The sequence below is a fragment of the Hyperolius riggenbachi genome, chromosome 1 (assembly GCF_040937935.1).
Source record: "Hyperolius riggenbachi isolate aHypRig1 chromosome 1, aHypRig1.pri, whole genome shotgun sequence".
NCBI lineage: Eukaryota > Metazoa > Chordata > Amphibia > Anura > Hyperoliidae > Hyperolius > Hyperolius riggenbachi.
In genome coordinates, this window is record NC_090646.1 from 329,239,057 (window position 1) to 329,251,540 (window position 12,484).

At 41.1% G+C, this 12,484-nt stretch overlaps 1 protein-coding gene across 1 annotated transcript; it reads right to left on the reverse strand.

Annotated features, from left to right (window-relative positions):
* Nucleotides 1–604: 604 nt before the first annotated feature.
* On the reverse strand, nt 605–7,825 carry GADD45B (growth arrest and DNA damage inducible beta). Its single transcript, XM_068271193.1, has 4 exons — nt 7,676–7,825; nt 7,321–7,422; nt 3,246–3,462; nt 605–1,390 (listed from the first exon to the last, which is right to left on the reverse strand). The coding sequence occupies exons 1-4, from the start codon at nt 7,717–7,719 to the stop codon at nt 1,277–1,279; spliced, it is 477 nt and encodes a 158-aa protein (XP_068127294.1). The 5' UTR covers nt 7,720–7,825; the 3' UTR covers nt 605–1,276.
* Nucleotides 7,826–12,484: the final 4,659 nt, after the last annotated feature.

Below are 12,484 nucleotides of genomic sequence, written 5' to 3' on the forward strand. Positions count from 1 at the left end.
CCTTTCTCATGAGAAATCTTTTCCTTTTCTCAAACAGATCATCAGGGAGCCCTGTATGGCTGATATTGTGGTGAAACCCCTTCTACAGTGTGATGTCAGCACCAGGGTTGGGGTGCTGACATCACACTGTGGGAGTCTTGTTGCATTGTGGAAAAAATAAAAGCTGTTTCCAGCTGCCAAAAATGCGTCATCTCTTTCCACAGACATCATCTGCCATCAGTAAAGATGTTGCCATGTGATAAATGTCAGAACGTAAATCAGGGAGAGGAAAGATTTTACAATGAGCAAACACTGACTAAATCATGTATAAATAAATATTGTAAAAATTAAGCACTTCTTTTCATTACGTTCTTTGTCACTGCAGTTCTTCTTTAAGGGAAGGTTTTTTGACAACCTCTTTGGATGTCAGACTATCAATGTTAAATTGCAACATTTTATCAATGTCCTTAGTTTTACTGAAAGTTAACCTTTATTAAAACTTGCAACAACTGAGGCAGCTACAAAGTGAGTATTGATTGATTGGTCATAAAGTTGAAAATACAGAAGATATGTGTGAAAATCATCTCAAACATTTATTAGAAAACATGAAAGTAGAAGACACATACATAAACATTTACATTATGGTTCGTTAAATTGTGCTTTAGGTTTTCTTATGAAGTCCAGGTAATGGAATGCATCATAAAAGACACATTTTCTGCCTCATAAATGTATACATCTTTTTTTTTAGCTCTATGCCGAATGTATTCTTTGCTGTTTGAACATCAATTGCTTAAAAGTGATACGCAGGCTTGATTGATCACGTGATGCTCTTTCTAAAGAAGTGGCTTATTATAAACATGCACACTCTAATCATTCCACCATTTATGTTGATGCGTATGGTGTAAACAAGGAGGATGACATGGTGAATTGTATAGTCATCTCTGTAGAGGTTAGTAAGGGTCCACAGACATCCAGTCTACAACTTTGAGGTAAAACAATGAGATCCAGGGAATGTATCCATTAGAAAGGCACCACTACTGGCAAAGAAAACAAGACTTGATCAAAAATAGATGCTTATAAGTTCAATATATAAAATAAAATCCATCTTCTCAAGAATATATCTACAAAAATGTGCTTGCAGGTCCAGCTGCTTCTTTACTTCTTAATACAAAATATCCTCATCAGTGGACATTCTTTAAATTCAATAACACTGAGAATGGCTTAACAATAATGTACACTGCTGCTCGTTGCTGTGTTGTGTTCACAATGTCACTGGCATGCAGCGACTTCAACAACATCACCGCTCCATAAGTGACATGAAGGGAATCCATTGGTTCCTGGATCTACATTCAGCACAGTAATTGAAGACCTCATCCAAACCTGAACACTTCCATGGATTGTTGTGAGGATTCTGCAAAAAGAACATTAAAATCATCTTAAAGAGACTCCGTAACAAAAATTGCATCCTGTTTTTTATCATCCTACACGTTCCAAAAGCTATTCTAATGTGTTCTGGCTAACTACAGCACTTTCTACTAACACAGTCTCTGTAATAAATCAATGTATCTTTCCCCTGTCAGACTTGCCGGCCTGTGTCTGGAAGGCTGCCAAGTTCTTCAGTGTTGTGGTTCTGCTATGAACACCCCTTTATGCACACTGCCTGTGTGTTATTTAGGATTAGAGCAGCTTCTCTCTTCTCTCTCTTATCTTTTACAAGCTGGATAAATCGTCCTCTGAGCTGGCTGGGCTTTCACATACTGAGGAATTACAAACAAGGGCAAAGCTGTTTGCAGGAAGAAAAGAGCAGCCTGAAACTTCAGTGCATGGGGGAAAGAAACACACAAATGATCTCTTGAGATTCAAAAGGAAGGCTGTATACTGCCTGCTTGTGTATGGATGTATTTGCTATGTGTGGACATACTGTACATCAACCTACTTCCTGTTTTGGTGGCCATTTTGTTTGTTTACAAACAAACTTTTAAAAACTGTTTTTAACCACTTTTAATGCGGCGAGGAGCGGCGAAATTGTGACAGAGGGTAATAGGAGATGTCCCCTAACGCACTGGTATGTTTACTTTTGAGCGATTTTAACAATACAGATTCTCTTTAAGAAATCAGAAATAAATGACAAAGTTGAGCATAGACATTGTATTTTTTTAAAAGCCCCTCTTTATAGAGCTTCACATTCTATCAGTGTTTCCTATGGGGCTGAGAGGTCTGTTTATGGATGAGCCAATAGTTGAAAAAGAAAATTTACAGAAGCAAATACACTGTGCTAAGTTTACAAGCTCATGAAAATTAAGTATACACTTTAGTACACACTTTAGATTTTCCTTAGCCAAAGTGAAGATTCCTGATTGCAAGAGATCTAATGGGTGTACAGGTGATCTCCAACACAGCTGGAGGACCTTTCACAGAACCCTCAGGTTGGTCTCTCAGTTAATTGCCCATTGTCCTGCGGAAACTTCAGATGACGATCCCATAGTGTAGTGTAGCTTGCACATCTCACCTGCTCTCTCATTGTATAAATGTGAATGCAGAGATCGGGGAATCATCTCAAGAGGTCACCAACTGAGGATGTGTAGCTGTTCATATTTTTAGTAGAGGGTGGAACGCTTATGAGCAGGTATAAAGGATACAGTGCTGCTTACCATTACATCAGCTCTTGAAACACTGGTTCCAGTTAACCAAACTAATAATAATTAACTGTTTTCCAATAAATGCCTTTTTATTTTGGGATTCACACTGGGAATCGCAAAACTCTATCAAAATCACTAGCTTCTTTTTGCAAAGCGATTTTCCTGTGATTTTTCACTGTACATGAAAGCGATGTTGGAGTGATTGCGTTTTGTGACTCTTCAACATTTAAATTCAATCGCTTGAAAATCGCTACAAAGATGCTGCGTGCATCAGCAAATCACTAATCACTGGGGGTTGCTACAGTGTGAACACTACAATTTATTCGCTATAGAGCTTTTTCAGGCGCCTAGTGATTTACAGACAAGCTGAAATCACTAGTACTCCAGTGTGAATGAGGTCTTAATGTACCTTATTGCACTGATAATTTACTGCCATGCTACTAGTGCAGGTATAGGCAAACTGCTCTCCATCTGTAAAGGAACTACAAATCCCACAATGCATTTGCCTTTATGAATCATAAATGTGGCTGTCAGACTCCTGCCAGCCGGAGAGCCAAGTTTGCCTGTACTGTACTAGTGCAATAGCAGTGATGGAACACCACCATAGATTTTGCTTAGCAAACTTACTGAGACAAGGATGCAGTGAAGGTCTAAGGGCTCAGAGTGTGGTTGAGTAACGGGCTGAAGAATTTCTGACAAGCGTTGCAGGCCTGACACTCTCACAATGTTAATGTCATTGTCACAGCAGAAAGCTTGTATGAGCGTGAAGTGAATGTTTAAGGCAACATCCTGTCCATCTTCTGGATCTGCTGCTAGAAGACACAGTACCACACTGTCAGGATCTCTATAAAATAAAACATCAAACACATAGTTTAAAAGTCATAAAATGGGCATCTAATCCTTTATAAAGAGTGATTGAATGACATCTATTTTTTCTTGCTTATTTCCCTTTAATTTATAAATTTATATTGCACCAATGTCTTCCATAAACGCTTTATAAACAAGCTACATGGACAAATGAGGGCATTATAGATCAAAACACAATTGTATTTCAAGTCCTGAATTGAAGTAGAAGTGGAATAGGAAATGGTAGACACAAAATAAGTTGTGTATGCGTGGGGGTAAGATGGAAATGACATGGAACTATGCTTTGCTTGAAGCCCAGCGAGTTTAATAACCAACTAAAATAGCAAACATAAACTAGTAGCAGACAAACTAGTTCCGTGGTTCAGAAACATACTTTATTTTACATCATTTGTGGTTACTTTGCTACCGTACATACACTCAAGTGTGGTTAAAGTGTTTTAACATGACACTTACATTACAAATCTTAGCCATGTTGTAGAATAGCAGCAATATATTGGCATGTGACTAATTGTTTACTCCATGAAATGATTCCTCTCTTACATTATCACACCAACCAGGAGCAGCACATACTGTAACTGGTGTACTAATAGCTCATACTGTACATACTTTAGGTGACTTGCCAGTATTATTATTTAGGGCTAAGTTATGCAAGTGTACTGCATTTTAAATCATGGTGCCACATAATACCATTAAAAGCCCTTTACTGTATATACACTGACAAGTTAAGCTTTTGCAAACAATTATGTTCTAATATATAAAACCAATTTCTATTCTACGTGTATAAGAACAGACATTAATCTCCAGTGTATTTTCATTTGTATAAGTGTGTGCTTTTGTAGAACAAACATGACTTCCAATGGCACTATCCTTCTCTAACGCCACTGCCTATCATATGCTTTGAAATAAATATCAAAGTATTTCCAGTCTGTGACATTTTTGAGACTTAAAGAGAAACCGTAACCAAGGATTGAACTTCATCCCAATCAGTAGCTGATACCCAATTTTCCATAAGAAATCTTTTCCTTTTCTCAAACGGATCATTAGGGGGCTCTGTATGGCTGATATTGTGGTGAAACCCCTCCCACAGTGTGATGTCAGGACCATGGTGCTGACATCACACTGTGGGAGCCTTGTTGCATTGTGGGAAATAACAGCTGTTTCCAACTGCCAAAAAAGCAAGCAGCAGCTACTTCCACTGACATCACCTGCCAGCAGTACAAATGTCACCATGTGATCAATGTCACAATGTAAATCAGGGGGAGGAAAGATTTTACAATGGTCAAACACTGACTAAATAATTTATACATAATTATTGTAAAAATTAAGCACTTTTGTTAATTACGTTATTTTCACTGGTGTTCCTGTTTAAGGTGCCCACTAATGATAAAATCCTAACAGATCTATGTAGTAGAATGGTTAACGGAGTGACTATACTTTGGATATTTTAGGTTTTCACTTATATTACATAGATGTGTTAAAATTAGATTTAAAAAAAGATGTAATAGGACCCTGATTCTATATTGTTTTCTTGTTTCTCATGACATATTTTCAAGTTATGTTTCCCAACATCCTTCACAGTCATACAGTCACAGTCTATACCAGTGATGGCTAGCCTTGGCACTCCAGCTGTGACAAAACTACAAATCCCATCATGCCTCTGCCTCCCCAAGTTATGCTTAGAGCTGTCAGAGTATTGCAATTCCCCATGGGAGTTGTAGTTCCACCACAGCTGGAGTGCCAAGGTTAGCCGTCACTGGTCTATACATTGTAGTAAGGTTTGAGAGTAAAACAAAAAATATATATAAATCACAAGTAAACAAAGAATCTTAAAGCAGCTATCCAGCATATAACACATATCCAGCAGATCCTCTTCTCCTGTAAAGTTATAGTTACCTGCCAGGTTTTCCACTTGTAAATTAGTCCCGGGGCTCCGTGCCCGCCGACTTCTGGGCGTAGCCCTGCTCCCTACTGAAAAATGCCATGGCGTTCTCTCTACTCGAGAAAGAGAAAACCCAATGGTGTTTTTCAGTGGGGGGCGGGGGGTATGCGTCGGAAGTCAGTGGGTACAGAACTCCAGGACTGATTCACAAGAGGAAGACCCGGCAGGTAATTATAACTTTACAAGAGAAGAGGATGTGCTGAATATGTGTTATACTTTGGATATCAGCTCTAAGTTGATTAAAATCATAAAGGAAATTTGAAAAGCATTCATTCGCAATTATTGAATACGCCTTAAAATATTTGTGTTAAGGGTCCTTTCACAAACTTTGCAATGGACAATATAATAACATCACAACGGCGTTGCAATTATATTGTAATGGTAGGTTTACATCTACGCAATAGCAGTGCGGCGGAGTCTGTCAGAATAATGCGAGGCACGCTGTGCGTTACCAGACAACATGTGTCTGTTGTGGTGAAGAATAGTTTTTATGTACTGTACGTTTCACACATGGGCTTGATTCACTAAACTGTGATATGTCAAATATCACACCTTATCAAAGATATCACACCTTATCAAAGACAGCACACCTTATCAAAGTGAACACGCCTTATCAGAGTTGCATAGCGAGTGCTACGAACCCGCAGGGGCTCAGGGCAGGACGAGTGCTATTGCCAATTAGCAGGCATAGGTTCGCAGTGCTCGCTATTCTACTATGATACGGCGTGATAACTTTGATAAGGTGTGCTATCTTTGATAAGGTGTGATATATTTGATAAGGTGTGATATCTTTGATAAGGTGTGATATTTGTCATATCACGGTTTAGTGAATCAAGCCCTATGTGTGACGCATAGAGTGAAATGTACAGTACATAAAACATTTTTATCACTCACATAACACATAGTACAACTTTTCCCACCATTGGGATACTATTTTTCCAAGATGTGCAATGCCCCAGTAGTAGCCTAGGCCTAATTTACCCCATGTGTGGTGCTGTCATTTATGATGCAATGCACATAGTGTGTGATCTGCATGGTAATATGAAAGTCCATAGACTTCCATGTTACAGTTCACAGTACATCTGTGCATTCCCGTGCACTGTAATGTAACATGGTCAGGAGCATTTTATTGCACAATGTATGCAATTTCCCATTTGGGTTCCATTGTGTTGCAGCCATCGTCATCTGAGCTATAATGTACAGCGATGCACATGACGTGTTTTGGGATCGCTTGCACAAAATCACTTTTGTGCATGCGGTGTGTGGTGTGATAGAGTCCAAAGAGGTACTTGAGCTGATTGATGTCAGCCAAAGCTGGGGATACTTAGCCAATGCTGTCATTAATAAAGGGCTACATTCTATAATAATGTTGAGATACACATTCTGGTCAAACACAACCATCATTCATTATTTAAAAGATGGCAAACAAAGAGAGGTAGTTGTGCAAGAACTACATGATACAGGTAAAAAACAATAATCATGTATTCATTCTATCTATATTTAAACATACCATACAAAATGCATAACTGAACTAAAATAATAATTTATATCTATCTTGCAGATAAACCCTGTTGGAAAAAACATATCACTCAGTTACTAATAGCTGCTTCCTATTCTGTCCATCTATGGAGAGTATCACAACAAATAGAATTGCTGTTATAATTGGTGTAGGCTGCGTAGTATTGTAAGGGCACCTGTGCTGTACATGAGGGAGTGAGGCATCTTCCTGACCTGGTAGAACTGAGTGCCATAATTTATAAGGATTCTCTATAAAGAATATCAATTGGTGAAACAACTGAACACTAATGCACTTGAACCTCAACTTCAACCAGTTGAGGATATATATAAACTGATTTAAACAAAAATGTACACATAAACACAGTCCATGAAACATACCGATCCATAAGCTTGGCAGATTCATACACTCCAACAGTCAGTGAGTCTTGGATCTGGGCTGCTAGGAGGACCTTTTCCAGTGCAGAAGCGACAGGATGCATCCTGGATAGACAGAAGCAGCAGGTGACAATCCAGACTTGGCAAGACACAATGCACATAGACAGACAGCAGGTGTATCGAGTGGGACTGCAAGCTATCCCTACCGCACAAAGCAATACACCTTTTAACATATACAGTGCTTACAGAATAGACCAGGAAGCAACATATAATCAGCATTTGACGTGACAGTAAAAAAAAAAAAAAAAAAACATATACAAGAATTCTGTAATCAAATACAAATCAACAGTACACTTACTTGTAGTTGTGATTGTCACAGATATCGTCGTCCTCCAATGTCATTATAGTGTTCCAGCGAATTCTTCAACAAAAGCAAAAATGCGGCTTGCTTGTAATGTCAGTCCCAGTGTAAGTTAGCAGCAGCTCTCCACAGTACAATCCCTTGTGTTTCCAGCTTTCAATGCTCAATTGTGTCCTCTCTGCTCCTTATATGGGATGCCGGGGAGAGGAGGCACAGACTGCTTTCCCGGCTGCTGATTGGCCTAACCCATTCCAGGCTGTCACACCTTCACTGTCGTGTGCTGCTTATGCTGTGCTCAGAGAGAACTCATGATTCAATGAGTTGACCTGTCATTCTGCATGACAAGCTCTGCTGCTAAAGAATTCCTTATACTGTATTTTCTCTACATGATAACTCCTAGCGGGCTGTAGGCATTGCAGGTAGGACATGTCAATTGACAAGCTATTTTGATGATACACATCCCTGCAAATTAGTTGTGGAAATATAATATAACATGGATTTGGACTATTTCAAAGACCTTTGTTTCCAAATTCTGGTTGCTGAAGAAAACGTGAAGGAGTCATGTGGGGTCTAGTGTAGTCTGTGATGAGATACCTAGGGAGGACTGAGAGCTTTTGGACTTGAGGGAAGACATAACCTAGTGGCTCTTTCACAGCAGCGCCAGCCCAAATGCATATCTTCTTGTGTCAAAATATATCATAAGTAATGTAAAGCACTACCCCCCAAGTTCTCCACTATTAAATAGCCAAAGTTTAGTTAAGCTGTATCCAAGTGTCTGCTATTTTTGTTGTATGTGGCACTGGAGCTTTTCTATTATATAACTGAACTCTGGATATCGCCATCAGGGCAATGCTATGTTATGACCTAGCTTCATATAGAGCAATAGGTAATGTTAGGTAGGTTAGTGTAAAGGCAAAGGGTAGAGGAAGGATAGAGGAAATAGGCAGAGAAGGTTAAGCCTGCTCAACAACCTCGTTTGTTTAGTTGACATTGACATTGACACTTCGTGACCGTATGTACGTTTGCACGCAAGATGTGTGTGTCAATCACTGCCTCTTTCAGCTGTTGCCTAGGCATTTTCGTAGCTTCACATGGGCTGTCAATCCATCTTAGCCTCTGCCATCCTTTTCTTCTTTTGCCTTTAATTTTTCCAAACATCAAGGATTCCTTCAAAGAATCCGGTCTTCTCATTATGTGACCAAAGTGAGTTTTAATAATATTGTCAACCCTTCTAGTGAACACTCTGGCCTTATTTCTTTAAGTATTGACTGGTTAGATCTTCTGAGAGTCCAGGGAACTCTCAGTAGCATTCTCCACACCCGCAATTCAAAAGCTAACATTTTTCTGCTTATGACCTTATTCATAACCCAACTTTCACAGCCACATGTTACTACTGGGAAGACCATAGCTTTAACTATCCTGATCTGTGTTGGCAAAGTGATATCCTTTAGTATTTCCTCCCAAGCCTGGTGCACACATCTAATTATGACTGGCCAGTTTTACCACTTTTATGTAATTGCTACATTGTAGTATGAGAGTTTATCTACCATATGCTGGGCATACACGGGTCGATCCGGCGGCCGATTAGCCGCCGGTTGGACCCCCCGCCGCGTCCCCGCTCGTCCGCGCGTGTGCGTGGATCAATTCCCGCTCGTCCCCGCCGGCGCTTCTTATCACTCGCTCGATTCGCCGCTATTGTCCGCCTGCGGAGATCGAGCGCAGAATCGATCCCCGCGGTGATCGGACACGTCGGAATATTATCAATCGAGCCTGATGGCGCCGTGTATGCCCAGCAATACAGTCTGTTCATAGATTTCAAAATCTGTTGGCCCTCATACTACATGGGGTTTTTTTTTTAATTGCCCAAACATTGGCCAATAAAATTGAATTTGAGAACCAGGCTTTAAAGGACTTACGCGGCCAAGTATAGAAAAAAAAAATAAAATAAGTTAGCTACCTGCATCAGCTTGTAAGGCATGGGGGACGCCGTCTGTGCCCTCCGTGCCGTTCCGCCGGGTCCCCGCCGCTCAATAGCCCCCCAAACGGTCCCCAACCGCGCGGCCCGGGTTGGGCTCCCCAGCCTGTACAAAGATGGCCGCCGGAGCTGGCCGCGGCTGCGCAGTCTGCATAGCCGCGAGTGCGGCTGCGCAGCTCTAAAGCCAGCCCCCCGATCCACGCTACTGTTACGTGGATCGGTGGGTTGGCCTTAGAGCTGCGCAGCCGCACTCGCGGCTATGCGGACTGCGCAGCCGCGGCCAGCTCCGGCGGTCATCTTTGTACAGGCTGGGGAGCCCGGGCCGCGCGGTCGGGGACCGTTCGGGGGGCTATTGAGCGGCAGGGACCCGGCGGAACGGCACGGAGGGCGCGGACGGCATCCTCCGTGCCTTACAAGCTGATGCAGGTAGCTAACTTTTTTTATTTTTTTTTTCTATTCTTGGCCTCGTAACAGTCCTTTAAGGCTTTAAGCCTGGTACACACCAGTGGAATTCTGTCACCCGGCCGGGATCAGGACACGATCCCTTGAGTAACAGTGCAGAGCCGACACTGTACAGTTGCGTTACTAGCCTTCAGGCAATGTATCTGTTGCTATGGAGGAGGGCAGAGGGACACGCGACGTAACAGTTTACCATGGGAGGTGAGTGGGTAGAACAATGCGATTGTTGCCCGCTCGGCGTCAGGGATCACTATAGATCTGGCATGCTGGATCTTTAGAAGACATCGGGGGGCTGCTGTACACATGCTGGATTCAGTCAAGATTCTTGGCTGAAGCAGTCTTTATTGTCCAATAAAGACCACCTTGGCGGAGTTCAACCCAGCATGTGTAGGTAGTATGAGGCTGCTTTCACACACCTGCCGCTTCCCTGTTACAGTGGCCATTACTCTCAATGAGACATGACACACTACCTACAGTGTGACACGATGTGATGGAAGTTATCACAATGACACAGGGTTGATGCAGACTCTGCAGTGCATTGCCGAGCGGAATGAGCGGTACAGCACGGCAATCATACGCATTGGAGTCTATGGCACCGCAACAATCTATTTAGATTATTGCGGTGATGGTGGAGTTCACATGGGCCGATCAGGGAAAAACAGTGATTTACTTCCTGTCCAGCAGGGAGCATGTCACTGTTTGGGGGAGAGGGGGGGGGGCAGAGCTATGCCTGTCGGAGCACCCTGCTGCAGGGTAATATGCATGGGAGAATGGTGCAGAGCGATTGTCCTGCTTAACACACTCCAGCCACAGGATAATTGCACTGCACAATATGTGAAATTAGCCCTAGGCCCCGTTTACATTATCAGTTAATCAGTTGGTGTGCGTTAGTATGCGTTAGTAAGCGTTAGTAAGCGTTGGCACGCGTTTTTTTCCATAGCAGTGCATTGGGAAGAAGAGTTCAGTTAAAATGCGTTAAGTGTGAACTTTGGCTTAGGAAAACATGGGCATTAATTTGAAAATCAGTTTTCTTTCAGTTATAACTGAGAGCAACTAGCCTAAGTGTTAAGCATTTTGGAATGAATTTGCTTTGGAAGGGAGGCTTAGCATTAACATGCCCTCCTGTGATAAAATATTGACTGTTCAATCTTACTATTTCTATGTAATATTAGGGACTACTTAAACTATCCATTTAAAGTATATTTACTCAGTTTACCCTTCTACTTTATACATTTAGTAAGATTGTACAATCAAGATCGTAGCCTTGATGGGCACCCTTATGGTGCCCATACATGGTACAATTTCTTTCATTCAATCTTACCATTTCTATGTAATATAAGGGAACTGGCTAAATTATCCTTTCAGTATATTCACTTAATTTACCCTTATACTACATAGAAATGGTAAGATTGGAAGAAAAAAATTGTACCATGTATTGTACCATGCACCATTAGGCATATACTGTAGTTAGTGTTAAGTGACACGAAAGTGATTTGTTTAGTGAGAGTGGTTAGCATTAGGCGACAGAAAAGCCAATAGTAGGATATGGGTAATATACTGTAACATTTTAACATAACATATTATTTTAAAGCAAACCTGAAGTGATACTAAGTAGAGGGAAGACTCTGCATACCATAGAGCCTTTCCTGGTCCTTGGTCTGTCCCATCATTCCTGCACCATGCCTGGTTAAAATTATATGTCCTGCTAGGTCTTTGGTACTCCTAAGGCATTCTCGGGAACTACTCGCAAATACAAGCACACCTGTACTCAATGTAGAATCCACCAGTAGAACTATTATAAACTTTGTGCAAACCAAACATGCATGCCTGGGTATAGGTAGATGTGTTATTTGTTTTTTGGACATGAACTTTGCTTTCAAGCCCATAATTTGGCAGCTAGATGTGAATTATATATAAGGCTTTGAAGATTCAGTATGATCTTATCAGTTTAGATAGGATGCCTGGGAAAGCCTCCTCAGTAACAGTTAAGGCATCTAATTACATTTATTTTTGCTAAAGAATGTTTCTCCTCTGTATGTCACTGTATATAAGCTGTGCTTTTCAGTTTTGGTCAGGAACCAGTCCGACGAAGGCTTTTTATAAGTCGAAAGCTCACTGTTTCTCCATCTCTAAGTTAGCCAATAAATGGTATCATCCTGATTCAAAACTTCTTGCTTTTACTCATGGCTAACACGGTACAACACTTTACTGCTTCTAAGATTCAGTATGGAAGGGGGGAATAACTCATCCAATCTCCTGGCTATACAGCATAAAAACAGTACCTGAGAACCATTTTTGGGTGAAATTGATCAGATTATCAATCGGGCAAACATGTTGCGGAACCAGTTTTCATCCATGTCAATAAAATTATT